The sequence below is a fragment of the Caloenas nicobarica genome, chromosome 1 (assembly GCF_036013445.1).
Source record: "Caloenas nicobarica isolate bCalNic1 chromosome 1, bCalNic1.hap1, whole genome shotgun sequence".
NCBI lineage: Eukaryota > Metazoa > Chordata > Aves > Columbiformes > Columbidae > Caloenas > Caloenas nicobarica.
This window is the reverse complement of record NC_088245.1, coordinates 11,508,410-11,532,844: the sequence shown is the minus strand read 5'-3', so window position 1 is coordinate 11,532,844 and position 24,435 is coordinate 11,508,410. Positions and strand designations below refer to the sequence as shown.

The window sequence follows — 24,435 nt, the reverse complement described above, 5'->3', positions numbered from 1 at the left end:
CCGCCTGAGCTGTCTTGCTTCATGTTCTGCCACAAGCCCCACTGTTGTCACCTTAGGGTCTGCTACTTATAGACCCATCATCATCGCCATCGTACAAATTAGGTCATTTAACAGTGACCTAGCTGACTTCAACTGTGCTTTCATTCTATTTTCTGGTTTCGCTGTAAGGAGCTATTAAATAACAACATCCCTTAAGATTTTTCCCTTAGATTAGGGGTTCTCAGGCCAATGCTAAGCACTTTGTTTTTCTTTAGTGATTTAATAGAAATGTGAGCTAATACCATATTTTTTGCCTAACATGCATTTTTAGTATATGAGACTGTGCTGCTTATGCTCAGTCCATCAAATATAAACTCTCCAGGGTCAAGCTTTCGTGTTCTTCGCTGTCTGTAAAATTATGTGCTTACCTCTAGAGAAACCCACACATACACATCAATATATAGAGATATATGTGGATGTGTATCTATATGTGTTTATACATAAAAGCAATACTAGTTATTTTTCCCCACAAACTAGGCAATCAGTAACCCCATAGTAAGGAGCGCAACCTCAGAGTGGGTTGTGTTCAGTGCCACTGCAAGAGCTCCTGACCACGCTCAGGCTGCACGTTGCAGACAAACCCAGTGACACTCCACTGTCAGTTTCATTGCAGTGATGTATAAACACAGCAGCTAAATCTCTGTAGTTAAAAAACACATTAAATTCAGAATTATGCTCAATTCCATTAAAACCTCCTTTTTTGTTAGTTGAAAAGTTGGGCAAAACACATAGGGATAACATAAAACTTGTAATTCTGCTTAATAAATTGATTAAATTTTTGAGCTTTCTAAGACTTTTTCATTATTTTTTATTCAGCATATTTAAGTTCTGGTGGAAATATCACAGATTATGTGCATTTTTTAATCTGAAAATGACCAATACTTTATTTTGGGTGTTTGCTCCTGGTTGTTTTGTTTTGCTTGTTTGTTTGTTTGTTTTCAGATTTTTTTGTTCATTTATTTTGTTCTTGTGTGTTTCTTGTTTGGTTGTTGGTTTGTTTGTTTGGTTGGTTGGTTGGTTGGTTGGTTTTTTTAAATGCCAAGGGAATTCAAACGTATCAATATTCTAAGGGAAAACAAAAAGGAATAAAATTTCATCTAACTTCTTATAGAGACTGTAAATATTTGCAGCTTAGGAAACCAAACTAAACACTTGGGACAGTCTTTATACACAGATACTGATTTAAGTTATATGCAAAATCAGAAGAGAAATGTATGGTTTCTTCTGCCCTTGGCAAATTCTATGTTAGAAATAAATAAATTAAAAATTAAATTAAAAAAATAGAGAGAGAGAATATTCTGCCATGTGACATTTTAATCATATTTTATTCCCATTAATGAAATCTTTGAACTAACTGAAGTAGAAAATACCTTTGTTAATTGCACTGCGGTTACTGAAGGCAATGTGGAAGTTTTAGTTAAAAGTGCTTTTCTTATTTTTGGCACTTGAAGAGAATAATTTTCATCTTATTACTGCTGCCTATAAAATCATTGCTTCTGTGTTTCCTCTGTAGTCTTGTAATATAAATTTCTCAAATTTTTTTGGCTAAAGACAGCCCCAGGGAAACATTTCTGATGGGATATTGCGACCTATGTATATGTTAATGTCAGTGCATATTAGAAAAAATTATTTAATTTTCCTGTTGGAAAATCTTTCTGCTCAGAAATTATAGATGTTAGAAAATATAGAGAAAAGACATTTCAAATTATGTCAGATATGCTGTCAGAACATTTAAAAAAGTTTACGTGACTAGCATTAGAAACTCAAGATGGTCAGATACACAAATGACTTCAACAGGTACTGAAGTAACATTCTTGAGGGAGGAAAAGATGAGATGCAGTAAAGACCCACCCAGAAATGGAAGAGGGAGCCACTCCTAAAACTGTGTACTGATTTAGTTCAAATATATTAGGTAAGGAGAAAAAGAAAAAAATGAAGTAAGCCAAAAACTGAAGCCAGTAAGAGTGATGGTAAAAACAGATTCAACCACAGCAAAGGTCATGGAAACTAGCAAAAAGCCCATGAAGTACTGGTCTAGTCTTTGACCATTTATCTTTGAACCCTTTTTGCATTGGCTTTGACCATTTAGATAAAAAACTCTCAAGAGAAAAAAAGAGGGGAAAAAAAAAAAAAGATGGGCTTGTCTGTACTAGAATTGAGATGAAAATAATGGAACACTGATTTCAGCTGGGAGTTCCCAGGTTCTACTGGAATAAAAATAAATACAAATATAATGTATTAAATCCAAGCACAAGTTTAAAATCTGAAGTTATTTCAGTTCTTTCTAGAAAGAGAATGAAAAAAACCAGTAAAGCACATTTCTCCCGTGAATATGAAAAAGGGATTTATTTTCCAATGGCACTTGGTGATAATCAGATGTTGAGAAAAAATGACCTAAAAATCTAAGACTTTCATACTAATAAGTTCCAAACACACAACTACTGTCTGGTTCTCCCAATCTCCCTCATGTCTCTGATGATGAAATCATATTTTCTGATGTTGAAAAACAAAATTAGCATGCAGCCACCTCATTTATCCAGTGACCTTTTAAAAATTAAACTTATTGCACAAGGCAGGAGAAAAGTCATTCCCATAAAATACATCATAGAAGAGTGGCTGTCCAAATGTACTAGATAAAGCTGTGTATGCTGTATATTAAAATGTAATTTAGTAACAATATATACTATCCAGACACTTTTCTTTCTTTAATAATATAAAGTCATATGTATATTATATAGAATAAATGCTTATTCTTGCTTAGGCTGTAATTATTGAGAATTCTTTCATTTCTAAAAGATGAAGATTATATACTTCAAGGTGCTGAGTCTCCAGAGGTTATTGCTGTGGGAGCTGATGGTATTTATCATATGTTCGCAATTAAGAGTGGGTCTGATCCCACACTGAAATCAGACACACTGCCATCTATAATATAAGCAGCCAAATCCAGTCAAGTCTAAGCCTGAGGCTCAGCTTTGTAACACATCATAAGAGGAGAAAACCCAAGTATCCTTTGCCTTTTCATGTTGTTCCAAGATATCATCTTGCACACTGGATAGATTTGGTCAGGACAGGACTGAGCAGTGCACAGCCCAGTTTCTCACCAGGAATCTCCTGCTTGGCTCCTCCTAAACAAAGTGTTGATGCTGGGAGTCCAGAGCAAAAGGCAGGGATGGGGATAAGAAGCTTATGGGTGAGAGAACAATTTGATTTTTGACCTTCAGGGTTTATTATCTAAATGACTAAAGCCAATTTAAAAAGGTTGAAAGAGAAATTGTCAAGAGTAGTTCAGTACTGCTTAGTCCTTTTGCTAGTTCCCAGCAACGTTTGTTGTGGTTGAATCTATTTTTACTATTACTCTTACTGGCATAAGATTTTGGCTTTCATCTTTTTCCTTAGCCAATATAGTTGAACTAAGTCTACTCTCAAGGTGTAGATATGGCTTCAGTTTCTCTCTGTCTCTGATCTTAAACTCTAAAGTTAAGTCTCATGCCTGCTGCATCAGTCTTTATTTATTGCTCTTATGATTTGAAGGAAAGGACTTCAATAATCTGTTTAGTCCTTTCCATGTATTTGTTGCCTCTTCTAAGTGCTTTACAGAGTTTAACATATTCTACCAATAATAGAGAATTAATAGTATGAAAAAATACAGTAACAATAACTATAAACCGATAATATATGTGGGCTATTATCCCTAATATCCCTTGTTTCCTAAATTTTTTAAATTACCCATTTCCTGGGAGTAGATTAGAAAACAGTGATAAACTTCCAGACCCCAGGCTGAAGTTACGCAGATTTTTTTTTTCTCCCAGTAGATCAGAGATCAAAAGGATATAAACAGCTAAAAATCTGACACAGGGGAGGAAAGGATCCAGACGCACAAGTTGGCATTAGGAGAGACCTCTTTGGAGAAGGCCCAAGAAGGTAAGGATTTTCTGGGATCTGCAAAATGGCATCTCTTGGGGAAAGGTATGAATATACCCAAGAGATGTTTCTGTCTAAGGTCAGTTTTCTCATAAATTCTTTGTCTGCTAATAAGTCAAATCATGGTTTAGGGAAGCTGTCTGAGCACTATTCTCATTGTCTCTGCTGCTGAACTCTTACCTGTGCTCATGGGGGATCATTGAATTCCAGGCTTGACACTGGATACCACTTTTGGTAACAGATATGGTTCCTTTGTAGTCTGCTCCTTTTCCAATGATACAATTCCTGACATAGTCTATTGAAAGAAAAAAGAAGAAAATTAGGGGTTTGGCTTATGTATTTAAAACTAGAGCTCATCATCAGTTTTCACATAATAATAATAAATTTTTATAGCCTTTAAATACTTAATTATTCGAAATAATGCTTAATTCTTCACATACAATCTTGTCTTTTTTTTTTTTTTAATATTGATCACTAACTTCCTAAATAAAGCTACTGACAATTTTTCTAAAATGTGGAGATGAACTTGCATGACAGCAAAACCAGGATATTTGTAAATAAAACTGCAGGATGCAATCATCCCATGCCCAGAATGCTCCTACAGCCAAAAAATTATTGACTGACTTCAGCTTTTTTTCCCCATGCATAGCTGGAAAAACAAAATCAGTAAATAAATCAGTTACCCTTCTTTTCATACAGATCAAACGCATGGTCTTGCTTCTTTCTCACACCATTTGTCAAGCTGTTGAAGGATAACCAATGGCACCGTTTTGTAACTCTGTCATAAGCAAAGGCCCTGCAAAAAAAATCTGGATGAGAAAAAAATGTCTGTGTGGTTTATAATAATGACACATGGCCTGCCAAGGACCATGCAATGACATCAGATTTATTTTTACTGGGAAAGTCAGAGAAACAACCCAAATTACTATTTAAACCCACAACTGTGCTGACAAGAACAAAAAAGAAAGAAATTAAATTGATGTGGCCATTACATTAAATACCAGCTTGGTTGTTCACACTAATCTAAGAGTTCCCTTGTCATTTAAGATCTTCATTTTAAAAGTGAGATAAATGTGACTGAGACAGCATTTCTGTCCCCAGTTGTGCTGCTTTTCTGGGGAAAAAAAAAGGCTCTAAACCATTTTATCTGCTCTGATTACAATATGCCTCTGAAATAGTTAAGTATCTTACACTGATGGCTTAAGAAAAAAGACAAGGAGTCTGTTTCTTGCCTAGAACAACAGAGCTGTTTGAAAACAAGATTATTTTTATGAATAATCTAAACTGTGATTGTGTACCTACACTTGTCCTTGCTTTGCTTTTGTTTTATTTTTTTTCCTCTTATTTTTAACTGCTTTCAAGGATAGAGTACAATGTGTGCTGAATTGAGTGGATTTTTTGGGGGCAAGACAAATAAACAGAAATCAGAAGAGTAAAGGTATTCTTTTTCAATATTTTAAATGAAATGTGCAGACCTCTTTCTCCCAACATCATTTTGAAAGCAAATTCCTTAAGTGTAGATAAAATATTTTAAAGGTTTTCAAAAACACAGTTGACTACCTGGGTGGGGGCAACAGTTATTGCAGTATGGAAGAAAAAAAAAAAAGAAAATTTTAAGTAGAATCAAATAACATATTCCTTGACACTATACTCTTGTCTCCAACCTGCCACAAAGTCTACATTTCTGTCAGTCATCCCAAACCTTCTGAGATATTTTATTCTGACCTGGGAAGGCCTTTTAACTCTACTCGGTAATATCCAAAAGATACAGAGATTTTGTACATTTCATCCTATTTGGCTGTGCCATATTCCTCAGTACTATATACTCCAACTCAAAGCTCTTCGATCTTCATTTAATTCCTCTCTCACCATCAAGTTTTTCTGTGTGAGATCTTGCTGGCTTCAGTTAAAAATATTACGAGGTCCTATCCAACCTCCCCAGTCTTCTCTCTTTCAAACATCCTCTTCATTATCGTTTCCATCACCAAACAGATTTTTCATCCAACTGCTCTCTCTACTCTGTTGACTCCAAATGTTTCCAACCTGCTAACCTTCATCCTTCTGCCCTTGTTCAGCCTTCTGTTCTCTCCTGGCTAGTTCTCAAATATGAGCGTATCCAAGTGCCTTCAACTCCATCTTCACAAAAATATCCTTGACCTTTCCTGCCTTTCCAATTACATTCTCCCATCCCCTTCTCCCTTCTAAAGTGGGAATGCACAATGCACTGTTTACAAACATTTTTTTCAGTTTTTGCCTTTCAGTTGCCTTTTGGTTTCTTTCCAGTTTGGCTTCAGCTACTTCTGCGCATAAAAGTTTCTAACCATCTTTTATTGGAGCCAAATCTGGAGGATTTTTACACTTCCAAAGTCAACAGATTTAAGCAAATTCTTGGATGTTCTTCTACCAATATGGTTGATCACAACACTTTTTGCTGTTGCTATTTGTACTGAGATAGTCAGTAGATTTTCTGATCAGATACTGGAATCCTGTGGTCTATACCAGAATCCCTTTCTGTGTAAACACAAAGACACTCCAGAAATTACGCAGATAACAAAGGGTAAGAAAGGCACAGCTTTGTAGGTTAGGAAGTAACGTGTCTGCAAAAGTCATCTGTATAGCAAATAAAATAATGACTGTATTTCTGTATTATCCATAAGAAATGCAATAGGAAAATCTGCAAGGATGAGTGAAGGAAAACAGTGGGAGTGATGGGTTACAAATGGTGGTAGAACGAAGGAATTAGAACAGTTTAACAGCAGGTTAATAAAGCTGATAGAGAAGGCAGAAAATGATGCACCGGGAGTTACGAAGTCAAAAAGCCAAGGTAAGTGAATTTAAGGGGTACTTGGATGGGGTATTTTTGGAAAAAAGTTATGAAGAAGAAACAAGTTGAGATAAGGATCTTGTAACTGAGTTAGAGATGATCAAGATCTGTGCAAACATGATGGCAAGGGAAAAGAGGAAAGGTCCATTCTGAGAAGTGACATATATTAACTCCAACAAAAAGGCATCAGAATTATAACCATCAAGGATTAATGATTATCAGATATAATACTCAAAATTTACTTGCAACTGATACAGAAACTTATAATAAACAAATCAAGAGTTGTCTTAATATATATTTTTCCCCTGGAAAAAAAAGGACTGGCTGATCGTTTCTAAGGCCGTAGTGCCTGGAATCTGCTACTTCACCACATTCTGGCAGAAAAGAAACCCAACCCTGTTCCTGCCTGTGCACCTCACAGGGCACAGACTCAGGTGTTGCTGCTCCAGTGCCGCTGTCACAATTATGTTACAAAGTATTTATATTTTATTTGATCTTAATACTTAAACAAATTGGGTTTGCATCTAGAAAATAAAACATGGGCGCTGTAACCCAAGTGATGGATACAGAGTATCAGAATCAAGCCATGAAAATGTCAATAAGTGAAGGAAAATCCAAGTCTCATATTTCAAGTATTTAAGATGCCATTTTGTGTTACTTCTCTTCTTATTTTAGAATGCTCCCACAGCAACCAGTAAACCAATTGGTTATAATTTGAGTTGGCAACAAATTTCACCTTGTAGTAACCATATGCTAGTATGGAGTTAAAGACTGGGGATCATAAGAATAAAAGGGAAATGTTAGTAATCACTATTTCCTTTAAAAGTGAACGTGTGTCAAATATGTGTTTACAGTAGCATCAAAGAACTACACACACTACACCAGGATTCATCTGGGGCTGAATGGGAAACCACAGGAATGTTCCCAGATACAGAAAATCCTTCTTTTTCTGCTGCATAGTGATAGCACAAGTAAGATCTAACCAGCTACACCTCTGCTGCTCATCTTCCTTGCTAAAAATGTGTCACAGAAATCTGGAAAATCAGGGCATGAGTAGTCAGATTTGTAGTTCTTTTTCAGCCTCAGTGCAAAATAATTACATGACTGATTGCAATTCTTCTATCTGTGAGTAGGACTCTTTCAAGCTGTGCTCTCTATGTCCCTCATGGCTCCCCTATGTTGCTTTATTGACTGATTACAGCTGGGAGAATTTGCCCCTTAATCAATTCATCAGATGCTGTCCCAAAAGAAAAAAAAAATTCTTCACAAATGAGAAAGTTTTAAAAATTCAGAGATTCTGGATTATTATGCATGTAAAATAGAATCAACAAATATGTTAACCTACTTTTTATTTTCGGAACAGAAAACATACCAGCCAGGGCAGCTACAACTAGTTTGAGACAGTTTTCCTAAGCAGATTTGGAATAAAGAATTTTTGTTTTCTTGACATCATTCAGAATCTTTTATAATGCGAAACTTAATTTTACAATACTCCTTGTGGCTGACCATCAGAACTCAAGGATCTCTTGCTGTATTGAATACAACCTGATCCACTTGGCAATGATATCAGTGGAAGTTCTGCCAATAGGAAAAGGAGTGGCTTGTACCATGCAAAAAATATTAGTGCCTGGAAAATATTTTCTGACAGAAATAAGTAAACTCTGCTCATTGTTTACATATATAACTAGTAAAAGTACAAAACGATACAAACTAGATCTTGCAACACTGGAATTAAAGGCTTAAAGAAGGATTAAATTGTAGTCAAGGACCTTTTCTGCCAAGGAAGAGCTTTTGTTATCACATTTGGTCTAGCTTCCATTCGTAGCAATTGTCAAAACTTTTTTATGTTTCAAGATCAGGCTCATATTTAACCTAGTACTCACTAGTACAGAAGTCATCCATTCTCTCCAAGATTCTCCTGCTTTTATGTCTTTTCATTTACTGCTAATGGTCTAGACTAAGAGAGGCCAGGGGAATAATTTTAAGTCTAACACATGGGAAAAATAATAGTGATTTGTTCCAAATAATAGTAGAGAATATGTACAAAGCAGACAAGCAATCAACTGCATGATGTGTTTCTAAGAGACAGCAGATGCCGAAGAATAGTTATCGAATACTTGTAATGATTACGCGGCCCAGAAGGTTTGATTCCATTGTATCAGATTCATAGAAGTTGCCAGTGAGCTTCAGCAGTGCATGTATCTGTGCTCCATGTGTGAGGTTCCCATCGATTTCAGCAGGAGTAATGTGCAAAGAATGAAGACAGAATATGGTCGGAACTGGTGCTGAAATACTGCAGCTGTGATGTGTGACAAGAACCATTTTATAAGAGACATAAAAATCTCAGAAATGTTCGCCAAACACTACAGTGCAACACAAGTCATCCGCATCTTAACATGAGTACATTTTTTCAACTATGTTATGGAAAAGATTACAGATTGGACAGGCAAAGATGACAGAACAACTCAGATAAAGCTTCAGAAAAGATGAGACACTCCCTGGACAGGTAGAACCAGATCATAGAAATCAAAAAGCTCAGTCTTTAGGTTGTCTGCAGTACAAGCTACCACTAGTGACAATTACAGAGAGACCTTTGGTCAAAGCATGTTTTATAGGTCCCACTAGCAAAAAAAGAAACAATAGCAATAATAGAGATACATAACTTACTTGCAAGTGAACGAAAGGCCTTTGTTCCTGCTGCATCTCTTGGCGCATTGCTCAGTGGTATTTAAGAGCTTGGTTTTTACTTCCAGTGTTTTGTTCACTTTAATGAGCATCAACTCTCCTGTTTTTTTGAAGTCATGAAGAGGATTTCTCCTTTTTCCTTTGCTCTCTAAGAAAGAAGCAAAGAAAAAGAAATTTAGAACCACTCTAAAGAAGAGTGCTGAGTATAAAGATGACATTAGATATGAATAACTTTTATTAGAAATTATAGGAATGTCAGTACCTAAAGCATAGAGAAATTCACAAAAAATAATGTATAAGCAGATACTCAGAATTTATTATTTTAGATGGTGATCTCTGTTCTCCAAACCAGAAACAGTAGGAATTATAGCAAAACTAATTTCAAATAAAGACTTATTGCATAATGCTGGAAAGGGTAAGAGGAGAGTTTTTCACGCTTTGTAAAGTTTTTTTTCAGAACCCCCAAAATAAGCCTAATAATAATCTGAGATCTTATAAATATTTCCATGAAAAACTCAAGTGAAAAAGATGAACAAAGGTGGCTGGACAGAGCAGAGTTACAACTAGAAGGAAAAAATATAAATATTACAGAGAATCACTATCTGAATGTGATAAACCGTTATTAAAACAATAAACTTTTAATGACAAATTGTGCAAAGAAGTGAAGTTTGGAAGTGACACAAAATAATAATTTGTCCTGCTTCTGCTCCAGCGAAGACTCAGTCTGAGTGTTGTGTCCAGGTTAAGTGTGACTGAATTGGTGTTGTTAGCCTACAGAAAAGATGACGAGGGGAGGCAGAGACCATAGCATGGAAACAGTCTGCACCATTGCAAAGATTTCTGCAACAAAAGAATGCACCAATCTGGTTTCCATGTCTCTGCTGGAAGGCCCAGAGGAAGGGGTATAAAATGGAGCAGGAAAGATTGGCTAGAGATGTTTGGCTAAAGTGCGGGAGGAAAAGTCTTTGATTTTTGCAAGAAAAACCCACAATTCTCCCGATATGTATGAATGTTTTCATTTTCTGTTCCATAGAAACCCATCTGCCAGTGTAGGCTGCTCCATCATCAATGAAGGCAGATGAGAACCTCTGGAGAGTGATTGTCCCTGCTCCGACAGATGAGTAACATAGGGAGGACAAATCAGCCCTTGGATCTGTTCCTCCTGTTTCACTCAATGATCCCAGATGACCTTTTAGGATTAGATGGCTAATCCAGGTAAAGTTAGGTGCATAAAACCCTCCTTAATTTACAAGGCGGGTAATAGTATTTTTCATAACTTATTTTCATATAACTGTTTTAACAGCTGTCCTTTCATTTTTCTCTACAGAATCTGCAACAATAATAGAACATGAATGCTCAATTTAATAAATTTTGCCAGAGTCTTCCAAATATATGAAACCTCAGCCTACTGCTCAGTTATCCTGAATAGACAATTCTTCATGTAAGTGCAGAGTTAACTTTTGCTTGGTGTACTCTGAGCAGAAGCTCAGAATAACTCTGTAAATTGCAATAAGTGAGGCTCTGAAGGAGTTACTGACAACTCCACATATTGCAAAGCCAAAGAGGGCTTAAGAGTGTTCCCTTTGCAGAACTTCCATCCTGATCGTTAACTGAGCTCATGTTTTCACTGGGTTCAGCTAAATCACACCTCTCAGTGGTGAGTTATCCCTAAGATACCTAAAAATACACCAAAGACATTTAAATTAGATTTCCTCAAGCTTCAGTCTTAAAAAAAAAAAAAAAAAAAAAAAAAATCAAAGGAGCAGAATATCTCTGCTACAATGTCCCTGTAAAATAATCTTCACCTCATTCTACTCTCCTCCTTTTTGAACTGTTGAAGATGAGCTACGCTATTCCCCTGCACCTAATAACTCTCAATTTTAATTCCAACTACAAATATTTAAAAAAAATATTTTATTTACCTCCAAATCCATGTTATTATTATGCGAGGAAGCTTTTGATGAAAAGATCAAATGTTAATAGTTTGGGTGGTGTGTTAGGGACCTCTATCAGCTTTCTTAAGCATTTTCAGCCTTGTATTTGTGCAGTGCACCCAAAATGAATCATTATATTTAGGGAAATGCTGTGAGGACACTCTTGCCTTAAGTATCAGCACCCTGTTACTTGAAGTTGTTGTGTATACATTGAAGATGCTTCATTTTTTGCTTTACCTGCAATAGAGTTAAAGTGCTGCAAAGAGGATTGCATCTGCTCTTTATGACAATCAGAGAAAAACAAGTCTTCTATAAAGGTTTTGTGGTAGATTTCTCAATCTATTATCCTATAAGGCATGTTTAGTAGTTCCATGTTGTCTCAGCCAAGTTTTATGTCAAATGGAGGTAAGAATCAGTACAGAAATGTCAAAGTATTTTCTTTCCATTCCTGATACTAACATTTCCCATCTACTGATAAGTGTAATTATCTTAATTCCCAATGATAACAGCTTCTTAAGCTCACCAGCTAACATACAAGAATATGATTTAAAAAATCAAGAAATTCTGTTCTGCCTGAAAAACATGGTCACAGTGCCTTTTTTCTTTTTTTCCTAGCAGTTGTCCAAAGAGGATTATGGGTTTGATCTTGCATTTAGCAATTCATAACAGCCTGATTTACTTTAGCTTTCAAACAACAACAATCTACGACTTGCCTATAATCCAAAAGGCAAAGGGCCGAATGCATCTGTGGTGTGACTGTTAGAACCATCAGAATAATGCAAAGCATTACTTTTACAACTCTAACAAGAAAATAAATACAAATAATTGAGCCTTTTCTCTTTGAATTAAGTGCTTTTATTATTAAAATCTTAAATAGCACCCTAGAAATGTTCTGCATTAGAAGATATCATACATTACGCTATAAGTAACATTGCTCCTAATTTGTGATTGTCATTTGTTTCTGTTTCCTAAACTTTGATTAATCAGGACTTTTTGTTATTTTATGGGTCATGTCCTCTGATGTTCCTTGTAGTTGCATATAATATCACTAAGGAAGTCTGACATTCCACTTAAATTTGAAAATAATAGCAGCTGATTCAAACACACAAGAATCCAGCCAAATATGAATCAACATTTTTTTCTTCAACAGAAACAACCACTAACTAAAAATATTTCTTCGGTTGACTTCAAAAATTCCTCAAAAAGGTGAAGGTCGTGCCTCTTAACACGATACCAGCTCTGCGCTCAGCCCATGTGCAAGGAAATGGAAGTTACCACATTTGCTCTAGCAGGATGCAGCATTGGTCAAGTACTCCATAATCTCATTTGGGATTTCCAGAGTCTCCCTGATGGACCTCTTCTGTCTTCATAAGTTGTTTTAAATATTTACTTAAGAAAAAATGTTCCTCACAGCAAAAGACATTTACCTGGGAGCTACAAGAACCCAACTTCAGATTCCCTTACTACCTTTTACATATGAGGTTTCTATGTAATCTTCATAGATGTGAAGCATTAACTGAGACTGCTCAAACTATAGAGCAGCTGAGGGAAAAGATTTCCAACAATACCTTTTCTTGAAGTCATTCCAGTCTGTGCCAAATCAATAATCAGAGGTAAATAAAGTTATTATTCTCATCTTTTAGTGAGAAAACACACTAGAAGGTTGTAGTACTTGTATTCTAGAACATACTTGACTGAAATTTTGATTATACTGATACAAGAAAGAACAGGTATAACAGCAAGTACAAAGAGCAATGGATACCATAATGTTCAGTATTATAGAAATTAAGATAATTTCTTGATTAACAAGAGAAATAGGTTTGAATCAGCAAAGGCGTTTCTATTTTGATCTCCCCAACCTTCAAGGAATTTTCTAACCATTGGACTAATGGGAAAATGGCAGCAACATAACTTCATTTTTCTCTTCTGGCCCTGTGTTCCACACAAAAAAGGGCTTTTGGCTCCCACACCACTGCACCACTCAGTCATGAAACTACCTGGCTATGTTCTGTGTATCAATTAAAACTTTACACTTTGTAGAAGACAATAGGTCTGTTACTAAGCTATGCGAGAGGCAAGAAATTCTGTATCAATCTAGTTTCAGGCCATTTAGAGTTCAAATACCTAAGTAAGTCAAGTTTCAGACCCTTGGGTCTTGGTCTGACCACAAAAAGAATTTGGTTTTGCATTAGCTATTAGCTGTTTAGTAGTAAAAAACTAATTTAGCCAATATGACACCATTGTGGTAACAGAAATAGCATACAGGACATCAACAGGCCTAAAGATCACCTTTGCCCGTTATAATGAGATCAAAACACTGCTTGTATTGTCTACAGCAAAATTTACAATTAAATTATCTGACTTTGTCTACCTCATTGGTAATCCCTTTCTCGTTCTTCTGCCAGTCCAGCTTTTTCCAATATAGATGTATATTTAGGCTTAGGAGTTATAGCCTTACAGAGTACAACTGGAGCATATTGGCTGTCTCCCCTAGAAAAATCTTCACTTTTATGGACTTGTCATAGACTCTACAAAGCTTTTATTAAACAGGAGTTATGATGCGTTCGGCATGTCAGCTTCCAGGGTTTCCAAGTTTCATTCTAGTCTATGCAATAGTTAGTGCACTCTTAAAGAAACACATGGCAAAGTCTTTTGTTATTGTCAGAGGCCTCATTAGTTTCTTTCTAATTTTACATCCCACTTTATTATACAGAACAAACACATCAAAACTCAACACCAAATTTTCCAAATGAGAAGATAAATACATTTAATTTAAGTGCTTATGTTTAAATCAAGACTTTTAATGAAATCTTGATGGCTTAGTATAGAGTTTTATTTCCTTATTCTATTTGTTTACACTTGCAGAACTTCAACATTTTGCTAAGTAGTCATTTGCTTTGTTGTGTTAATCTTTCAACTACCTGGGGTAACTAAAGTTTTTTATTCCTGTTATCATAGTTACTGATGTATGTATGTTTGATACAGGTCTTCATACCATGGATGGAAAAAAGACGTTCTATAATTTTCAGTTCTGAAAAAAAAATATAGACAGACACATAATGGAACTGCTATTCATTATGTTTGTTAGATGTCAGAGATGAGATAAACTAAATCTTTGAGGGGGAAAAAAAAAAAATCAAAAAAATGAAGACACCTAAATTCCTTAGGCTAGAAGATACTGTCAGAGAACTGCAGGAATCAACTACAGTCCTTCCAAATAATGCAATTAAATGTGAAATAAGATGGCACTGGGGAAAAAAAATGAAAATAGGGAAATTGTCCACACACTGTGTAGGAAACTCAGAGAAGCTGAAGATTCAAAATATATTCCAGTAAAGAAAAATAATCATATAAAGTGACACAGTTATTTCAGAAATATAGAAGAGACATAGTCCCTTTCCTTAAGTATCAATTGGTACTTCAGATCTCTGTTTAATGTTTTGCATCATGTTTTTAATAAAATTAAGGCACTTGACCTTGAGCAGTTAACAGACGGACTAATTAGAGATTGAATTATTTGTGTTATAAGTGATAACCAGGTCAGAATGTCAAAATGAGATTAGCTATTAACTTAATTTTGAAAACAATCATCACTGCAAGCCAAAGTAAACTGGATTTCCCCAATGAGCTAAGGAAAAAAAAAAAAGCGAAGGAAAAACAGAACAAAACAAACAAAGACAAACAAATGACAACAACAAAACCCTAAACACATCTGAAATAAATTCAGGAAAGCCCAGTTCTACACAATAAATATAGCAAACATTTTATCAAGGAACACCATACTCAACAAAATTGCACGGCAACACCCAAGCAAACATATATAAGTATGTATCTGAATGTAAGGAATAAAAACAAAAAAAAAAACCAAAAAAACAAAGAAATGTTAGCGCTCAATAAAATGTACAAAGCAAAAATCTTCAAAAGCATGGACTATCACAGTGTCAGAAAACATTTTTCATAAGAGATATCAAATCTGAATTCCTATCTAGTACAACTAGTGACATTTTAATATGAAAATTAAAATATGCTTAATTATATGTGTAAAATTGCACCTGGTAAAGGCTGTGTAAGAAGAAAAACCAGTGAGTAGGGTGTGAAATTAAGCAACAGTTCTCGGCATACTTGGGTTGAAGAACAGTATGCAGATGCAATGAGGTGTTTAACTTGTCTGTAAAACATGGTTCAAGAGATATTTTTAGCTAAATTCAAAGATGTATTTCCAAGACAATGCTTCAAAAACAAGTGTAAAAGATCAAGGGTAAATTGCATATTGGTGCAGGCCCCAGTAGGACAGCGTAAAAATACTGAACTCATTAAGAAAAAAGAAAGCCAAAACTTGACCAGGTGGTGAAAGTAGATGTTACTAAATGGTTTCAGATATCACATGCTTAAGTTAACAGTATGGTCACAGTAATAAAAGAAAAGATGCTAAAGGTGAATGTTGATACTAAAATCATTAATAGGGTCATCCATGTATTGTTATTTATGAGAATATTTAGAAAGTGCTTTTTAAACAAATACATTCAAGGCATTTTTTGTCTCAAAGCAAGACCTAACAGAGTCACTTTGATAAAAAGAATGCTCAGCACTTTTAACTTACTTTTAACTTGCTTTCATTTACTTTGACTTCTTATGACTGTTTCAGTATCAGAAATGTCCAGTTTCCTGGTTAGAATGCAAAAAAGCGAACACCTTTTCCAAACGGCTTCTCATTTGGAAAAAATAAAAAGTAAAAAAAAAAGGAAGACGAACATAATGAGAAACTGAAACAATTCTGAAATGTGCCCAAGAAAAGAACTTTGCAGATTTAATAGACTTAGACGTCAGATTAAATTTAATGTAGTTATTTATGTGCAGCAATAATTTGGCATGAAAGAAGTTTACCAACCATGCCCATAAAACCTGAAGTCAGCTGTATAGATGGAAAGTCACCAAAATAAAACCAGCTGTCCAAGGAGGCACCTCTAGCCTGTCATGATTAAAGAGTTTCTCAGAAAGGTATCTGGAGGATGAAGTGACTGTTTTAATTTCTGAAATTTATTTTGTTGGCAAAAGAGCCATCATGAAAAAAAAAATCTACAATTTTTAGAAAGCAGTTTGAAATACAGATATATAATATAGAGCTAATTTTTTCCTTATTTTTACATTGGCTTCCAGTCTAGTTGTAGAGCAGATTCAGGAAATGCAAAAAAATATTTCTTTTTGGCTTTACATTGCATATTACCACTCTCACACACACCCCCATGCACGCATACCCCTTACTAGCGGCTACAGAGATTGCCATGTTACTTGGAACCCAGCTTCACATTTTTGCTAAGTCCTGCCTTTGTAACCCTCTCCTATAGCCAGCATGAAAGCTCAAGAAGCTAAGGGTAATGCTAACAACTGATAGTATATTCTAAAATTGGACGGTAGATGCAAAAGGACAGCTCTTTTTCTTCCAAGAAAAGGTTATCTGCTCAGCAGGATGCTGGGACCCTTTGGCAGAAACAAATGTTCTGCAGTTTGTACTCTGACTTGCTGTATCTAACCTCTGGCTAAATTTCTGAGGAGATTTTCCCTTGTAAGATTTGTCTTCTTACACATTTTGCACAGGAATTAAATCCCCACCATTTCATATTGCATTCCATGATCTTTACAAGCGTTGGGTGTCTCCTGCAAGGCACCCAGCTTGTCGTGACCTTCTTTTGTGATGGGGCCTCAGCCACCACTGAGGATGCTCAGGCATGAAGTGGTGGGGTAAAGAGATAAGCACAAGCAGGCAGAGCAGGGATTTGGGCAAAACAGAGATTGACAGTCTGCTGAGGGCAGCAAAACAGCCCCTGTGAGGAGTGATGAGAGCCTTGCGGCATGTTGTATACATAAAAATAGTGCTGCCGGCCAAGGCCAGAAGTCATAGGAAGAGCTGGATCTCAGGGGAGACAGAGGGAGCAGCCAGTCCCAGCTGGGCCAGCAGCACCGAGGACTGCCAGGCATGGTCAGGCTCATAGACGACACATGGGTGGAGGCCCACAAGCCTTTCAAAACTCCTGCAGCTAGATTTTGCCAACACATCTGACTAATCTGGAGCATGTTCCCAGCTCTGCTTCGCCACAACACTGTTTTATGTGTATGTCCTAACCATGTTTGGGAACAGCTCTACTATCCTCTAAGGGCATTGCCAAAGAAACCTACAGAAAAAAGACAGGGTAATAGCAAGGATGTCCTCACCCCTTCCCAGTGTTTTTTGGTTGCCATATTTCCTCACTTGCAAGGTACAAATACTGTTCACATGATGTCAACTGTCCTACTATCCATGCTTCCCAAGCAAGAGGAGTTCAATCCTTTCTCATGTCCATGATCAATCCTTTCTCATCTCTGTGCTGCCCTTCAAACTCTCACCTCAATGCTGATGGGGAGAAAGTGAAATTCCAACACTTATCCAGTACAAATAATGGCAAAATGTTCAGGGCAACCCTCTCCTCTCCACATAAAGCTTTTCCCCATCAAGAGGCCCAGTCATCCTGCTTTCAAATCTCCTTGGAAAAGTTCGAAATGCTTAGTGGCAAACTAATGTTCAGAGTAAAGATCCAAAGGGGAGATATCATGCTCTCTGAGGGAGACTGCACATTTCCCTTCCAACCCTGGCCTCACTTGAAGTATTACAATAATGACAGATGAGCTTCTCCAATAAGAGGCTTTCCTTTCCTCGACTTCAGTGCGCAATTTTCCAGAGTTTTATGCAACATTCTAATCTCATGTCTTTCAACTCTATATTCTCCTGCTATGTTGCTTATGAAAATGGCATTAATAGAAACAGAAAATCTGTTAAGCAGGGTAAGTGCTGTATTACATGTGAGAGCAAAACAAGCAGCCCCTGGCACCGAGTACCAAAAGGATTCCATTAAACAGAAGGAGTACAGTCTTCCAACTGGCAGAGTATCATTCCGCTTTGTTGACAGTATATACTATCATGATTATCTACAGCTGGGATGGGGAAGTATAAATCACGTTAAATTTTTAAAATATACTTAGCTATGCAGACCACAGGAATACACAACATTCATACATCGATTATGACTATGGGATTTTTTTTTTTTTTTTTTTAAACAAGGGTTATTTATAGGAACTAAGTGCAACTTCCATATCTTCATTAGCAACTGCTTCAGATCATCCAAACTACAGAAAGTGCTGAGATATTTGAATAAACACACTTGGCTGACAGGCTTTTCACAGAAAAAACATAACTTTAATTTAAATAAATCTTTAACATTCATTCTTTTGCAATATACCAATCTAATTTTTGATTTGATTAAAAAGTCATTTTTAGTTTCACTAGATTAACATTATTAAAGAGATATTGTCTAAGAATACTCAATAATAAGAATACCAAGGCAAGGAAGAAAAATCCCTGATAAAGTTATTAACTACAGATTAATTTATTTGTGCAAGTGACAGAGACTTGTAGGATATTGATAATGACTAGGCAAGTAGTCTAGAGGAACCCTGCACATTTATCTTTCAACAATCACCATCTTATCTTTTATATATTAAAAAGATACTCAGAAACTGAGAACACAGACAACTTGCTGACATGAAAATTTCTCAGAGTTTTCTTCACCCTCCTTTTTCATTACTCATTATTGTAACCCTAATGTATTAGTCAGAAACCTCGGTAACGCAGGACGTTGTGTTCTCACAGAACATAGGCTATGAGATTCCAAATCTACAAGATCCATTCACAGAAGAAATAACATTCGTCATTAGGTAGGTTTAATGTCAGCTTTGACAGAATAATAATAGAAAAAGTATGGACATGCATTAGCAAAAGACTTTTTTTTTCCTGTTTTTGAATTCTGTTTTCATCACTTAGCTTGTTTTTCATATATAAAAATAATAAATATGTAGGCAAATATTAATCTTTCTTAAAAACCTCCTAGTAAAAAGAATTTGACATCCCATACAAAGACACAATGTATGTTTAGAAAGCAATCGATACATTTTCACAATGGAATGGCACAATGGCACAATGGAATGACACATTTCTCCTAGCCTACATTGTAAAAATCCAGACACTTCTGTTGAAGCTCATGTGTTTTCAAAAAGCAAGGTAAGCACAACGGCAGTGTGTGGTAAGAGCCATCTTTCTTCCCCATAAGGCAAACAATAGGATTGATTAGTATTAAGGTGGGTAGGGGAGGAAAGTTAAGAAAGGGAGGGTTGCCAACAAACTGTCACTATGAAAATTGGCCATAAAACATGTTCTACTCTGTGAAAAATTCTGAAGTTTTGGAAATCTTATTTTCCTCCACATGAAGATGAACCATCCACTCCTAAACTGGGGAGCCCATTTGTTAGGGCACAACCCTAATCATCAGCCTAATGATATGGGCAGTACTGAGGCTGTCTCTCAGTCTCTCCTGTTGGAATATTAGATTAAATATTCATTGAGCTTGGGAAACTGCAGACCAGCGCTAAGAGCCTACAGTCAGGGAGAACAAGGACTTTCTCTCATTCAAGAAAAGCACCCTGACTATCAAGAGAGTAAGCATGACCTAACTTCTTATGAACTTGGCTAAAGACCAGTTTCTATATCTTGGGCCCATAGAATGAAGTGTGTGATGGAGTATTTATTCTGCTTTTTTTTTTTCAAGTTAGTCCATCAGTTCTGCCACAGATGAGGGATTCTCAGCAGCAGGTACCACAAGCTATTGTGAATGTCTCCTGCTGCAAATTTCTCTTTCATTTGATTTGGGTGGATCATACCAAAGAAAGTTGATGTTTAAAAGGAAATATTTTTGTGAAAAGTTTTGATGGGTCAGCATTTTCTAGTTAAAAAAAAATCTTTAGAAAATTCCTAACCAGCTATAGTCATCATTTTTTTAGAGAGGTCACATGTCCATAAAATAGAAATTGCAATGTACATGGAAAAGGAGTTAAGAAAACTGTAGTAGCATAGTTTTTGTATCTCTGTGTCACCTGCTAAGAATGCCCACAAAACCAAAACCATAATTGAGCAGACTGAGCACAGAAGCTCTGGTGAGATATTCAGCATCCTACAGAACCACACTCTTATTCTAGGAAAAATGACAGGTTTTACTGCACATGATGCTGCCAGTCTTTTTTTCACTTGCCCACTCAGATCACAAAATATTCCACTTTGAAATCCTATTTCAAAATATTTACTTCTTTAACTAGAAAACGTAGTTATGTCTTGGAAGCTATTAACATCATTTGCCGTACACATTGCCTGATGCCCTCAGACCTTGCCCTGGGACCCAGATGCTGCTGTCACTGCCCTCGCTCTGTCCGCTCCTGGCAGGTCCTTTCCCTGAATTGTGACTGTCTTCTGTTTCTGTCTGTGCAAAGGTCTGACCCAAACAATGTTGGAGGAAGGAAGGAAGGAAAGGTTTGTAGAAACCTTTACAAACTTTTTTTTTTTTTTCCCTTAATAGTCTCCCCAGAGGGCCAATAGAAACACAGAATTAGCTCTTCAGATATCCAGTCCAAGGGGGACACTTCAGGAAAGAAATTCAGCTAAAGAGCTTCCAGCACTTGATTACTTATTGTTTGTTCCTTCCCCCCACCCGCCCCCCCATTCCACCTCCGGGATTTCATCAGGAACATCTAATGAAATTACAAGTATTTCAGTCTGGAAATAGCATGTTCATGCTGCTGAACTTCGGCAAGGACATTCCCTTTCAGCAGCATACTATCCTGTGTTTTGGGTATTCCTTGTCAACTTCTGTTGTTTAACATTTATTCTACCACTTGGAAATTAAGGACACACGTTTCCTCGTGTCCTGATAAAGTCCGGGAGCACCAAGGGGCAACGACGAGATTTCGTTCTCCCGCTCTCCGTGCCTCCAGGGCTCCGCGTCCCGAGCGAGCCCCGAGTGCCCCCTCACCCGGGGACGAGGTGGCGGGACGCAGCGACCCCTCCGCAAACCCCGGCCGTGCCTCCCTGCAAAGCGCTGCCCGCGGACACCTCGCCGCAGGCAGAGCCGGCTTGTCCCGACCCTCCGCGCTGCCCCCGCACGGCCCCGCACCGCTCCGCACCCCGCCCCGGGCGCGGGAGGCGCTGGGCGGGCACCGGCGCACCTTAAGCCCCCGCCCGGCCGCTGGTTGCGGGGCGAGGTGCCGGTCCCGCCGAGCAGGTAGGAGCCGAGGGGTGCGGGAGGCGGCGGGGTCCCCCCGCCTGCCCCACCTGCGGGGGGTGCGCCCGGTGCACCGCCCCGAGCACCCACCCTCGCCACGGCGGAGAGAGGGAGAGGGTAAATGATGCAGCTGTGAGGTGGAGGAGTCACTGGCGAAGTGATAGAAAAACTAACCTGCCACAGGGATGCTGATGGGAAGCAGCAGCAGCTGATGGAGCAGCAAGGCTGGCAGGAGTTGGGTGGCCCACATGGTGCTGGCGGCCCCCCCGGCGGCTGGCGGGGAGGAGAAGGGGAGATGGCTCCTCGGAAGGACCCTGTGCACAGCCGGTCACTAGAGGAGGCAGAGTGAGCCGAGCTGCTTTTTATTGCGATGATCTAAGTTTGTTGTGTGATTAACTGGAAAGATCTGGGTCCCAACTCCCTCTTACGGTAAGAAACTGTTTAACAACATCCCCTCTCTGCCTCCTCTCCTCCTCCCTTCCCCAGGAGCTGCCTCCCCTCCCGCCCCGCAGCCAGCCCAGGGAGTGGGCTCCCACCGCCCCATCCCTCCCTCCACGCTGCCCTCCCTCCTTCCCCTATGGCTCCTCTCCTCCATCCCTTAGGGGCTCAGGAGGAGCAGCTGGGTCGGGTCCCCCAGACACCCCAGAGCTGGTGTATGCTGATGCGCAGTCCCCCAGAGCCTCCCCCCTGCCCCTCCTGGCCCCACAGCCCCCTTTGCCCTCTCACTTGCAGCCACAACAAACCTCTTCCTCCCTGCAGACGTTTCCCTTCACAACCTCTCCCTCTCTTCACCTGCCCCTCAGCCCCATCCCCAGGTAGCTCGCTCATCCAGAGCCTCTTCAGCAGGACTCCCCCACACACAGCCAGGGACAAAGCAAGGCCAATTTCCCAGTAAGGAAACACCTTTCCTCCAACCTGCCCGTGGCTGCCCCTGGATACCAGCCTGGCCTTTCTATCACCCTCTTTGGCCATCTGACAAATGCCACTTCCCCAAAATTGTGGCAACTCTGGGGAATCTAAAGGTCAAGTTTTAGCTGGCTGGCTTTGCTCCTTGGAGACGAGTCTCAGTCCAAAGCGAGGCCTGATCTTCCTTCTGTCGCAGGCAAAGTGGTTGTTATTCTTCTATTGCACTTCATTTTAACCTTGTGGAATCCGTGGCATTGGTTTTTGTTTAGAGTCATGAGACCGGCCTTCGTGACATACAAGTGTTCAAAAATAAACACTTCAGGAAAAGTTCTGCCTTAGTTTAAACTATTCCTTACTCCCATGCACCCACCTACCATCAATAGCACGAGTGTGTGACAACACAGGAAACTGTTTCCCTCCATTTTCCACAAATAAACCAGAGACCTGCATGTGGCCTCATGCCACATGAGTTATAAAATGGGTTTCCTTCTCCAGCCCACACTCCTTTGCCCAGACTCACTATCCATACTGCTGATAAACACCTTTGAGTGAAACAGCTTTTCTTAAACACAGGTTGTTTCCCAAGTCACAAGTGTTCCTTGTTAACTTTATTCAATTTTTTTCCTATATTCCTGAAACATTTTTTTTTCACCCAATTTATGCCCAGTGGCAAAACATAAAATTTCTATTTGGGAATTACCACCTTGGTAAGTGAAAGAAATGGGACAGAGATGTGGAATTTCCAATGTGAGAGATCCTGTGAAGAACATATTCTGAACATTTGGCGTTACAGGAAAAACATGTTTATGTAAGAAAAGAAATACTTTCTGAAACCTTCAGAAGGAAAATTATTTCTGTGGTTGTTTGTTTGTCTGTTTGTTTGTGTCCTTATTTTTCTCCCAGGAATTAAAGTTAATTTACAGGAGTTCATTAGGGATGTAGAACCTGGGAACAGAGAAGATGTATTCCACTGGCCAATGACCTTGTGCAAAATCCTTGTTCACTGCAACTGAAGAACATGGATATCTTGCTTAGTTTCTGTTTTTCTCCCGGTGCTTCAAGATAGATGTAAATATAAACAATAGGCAACAAAAATAATCATAGCATCATGCTGAGCCTAAAATAGCCACTTTCTGTTAACCAGATGTATTTGACTTGTCCATGCATGTGATGAGTGACCTTTTTTTGTATAAAGCACGAAAACATACGCCATTAAAGTCAAGTAGATTTTTTTGCCTCTGACTTCCCTGAGGGGAATATTTGGCCTGTAGTCAGATTTTCCTGAATTTTGGGAAGATTTCTGCTGTGTCTCCTGAGGATCATGGTGATCCCTAATGGAGAAAATATTTTGCTATATGGGTTCCCATTATTAATACATAGCCCTGTGTATTATTTATGATGTATCTGCAGTTCTGCAGTCATGAGCGTAAGGTTCTTTGGCTGCATATATTATGCTGAGCAAGTTCAACTCCATAGTTCTGGTACCCAGTTTGTCCAGTTTTGGGGACCTGCTGGATGACACCTCTGCTTTGTACCTAAACCCTCTATATTTTCCCTCAGCGGAAACTGGGGCATATGGGGTGGAGGCCTGGGGACAGCAGGGAGATTGGAAAGGGAAAGATCCTATAGATGCTACATGCAGATGCTCTATTTGTAGGCAGTCAAGGCAAAGGTTTGCATCTGGATCTGGGAAAAGAAAACGCTCTTTGGTCCCGCATCATATCCTGCGAAATGTAGTACGATCCCTTTTCTGTGTCTTCTTGCCCCATGTATTTTATAACTGAAGCGTAATATTTTAGTTCAGTTCAATCAAATTTTGCCTTGCAATGAATATCAGTATGAAGGGAAGCTGCAAATACTGCATTTCGTGCATAAATTTTCTAAAAGAATTACATGTTAAATTTCAGTTTGCACATAAAGGAACTACAGATCTAAATATAATAATGGAAAGTTTTAGGTTTCACGCAAGAATATTCTGTTATGTTTTCTG

The 24,435-nt window shown here is 38.2% G+C and overlaps 1 protein-coding gene across 1 annotated transcript in view; it reads right to left on the bottom strand.

Annotated features, from left to right (window-relative positions):
• HGF (hepatocyte growth factor) overlaps positions 1-22,511 on the bottom strand; it is a 58,567-nt gene extending 36,056 nt beyond the window's left edge. The window contains exons 1-5 of the mRNA XM_065626750.1: positions 22,283-22,511; positions 21,173-21,688; positions 9,452-9,617; positions 4,644-4,756; positions 4,141-4,255 (exon numbers count right to left, since the gene is read on the bottom strand). Of these exons, the coding sequence (XP_065482822.1) occupies positions 4,141-4,255; positions 4,644-4,756; positions 9,452-9,617; positions 21,173-21,688; positions 22,283-22,511 (1,139 nt within the window). The remainder of the gene's footprint in view (positions 1-4,140; positions 4,256-4,643; positions 4,757-9,451; positions 9,618-21,172; positions 21,689-22,282) is intronic.
• Positions 22,512-24,435: the final 1,924 nt, after the last annotated feature.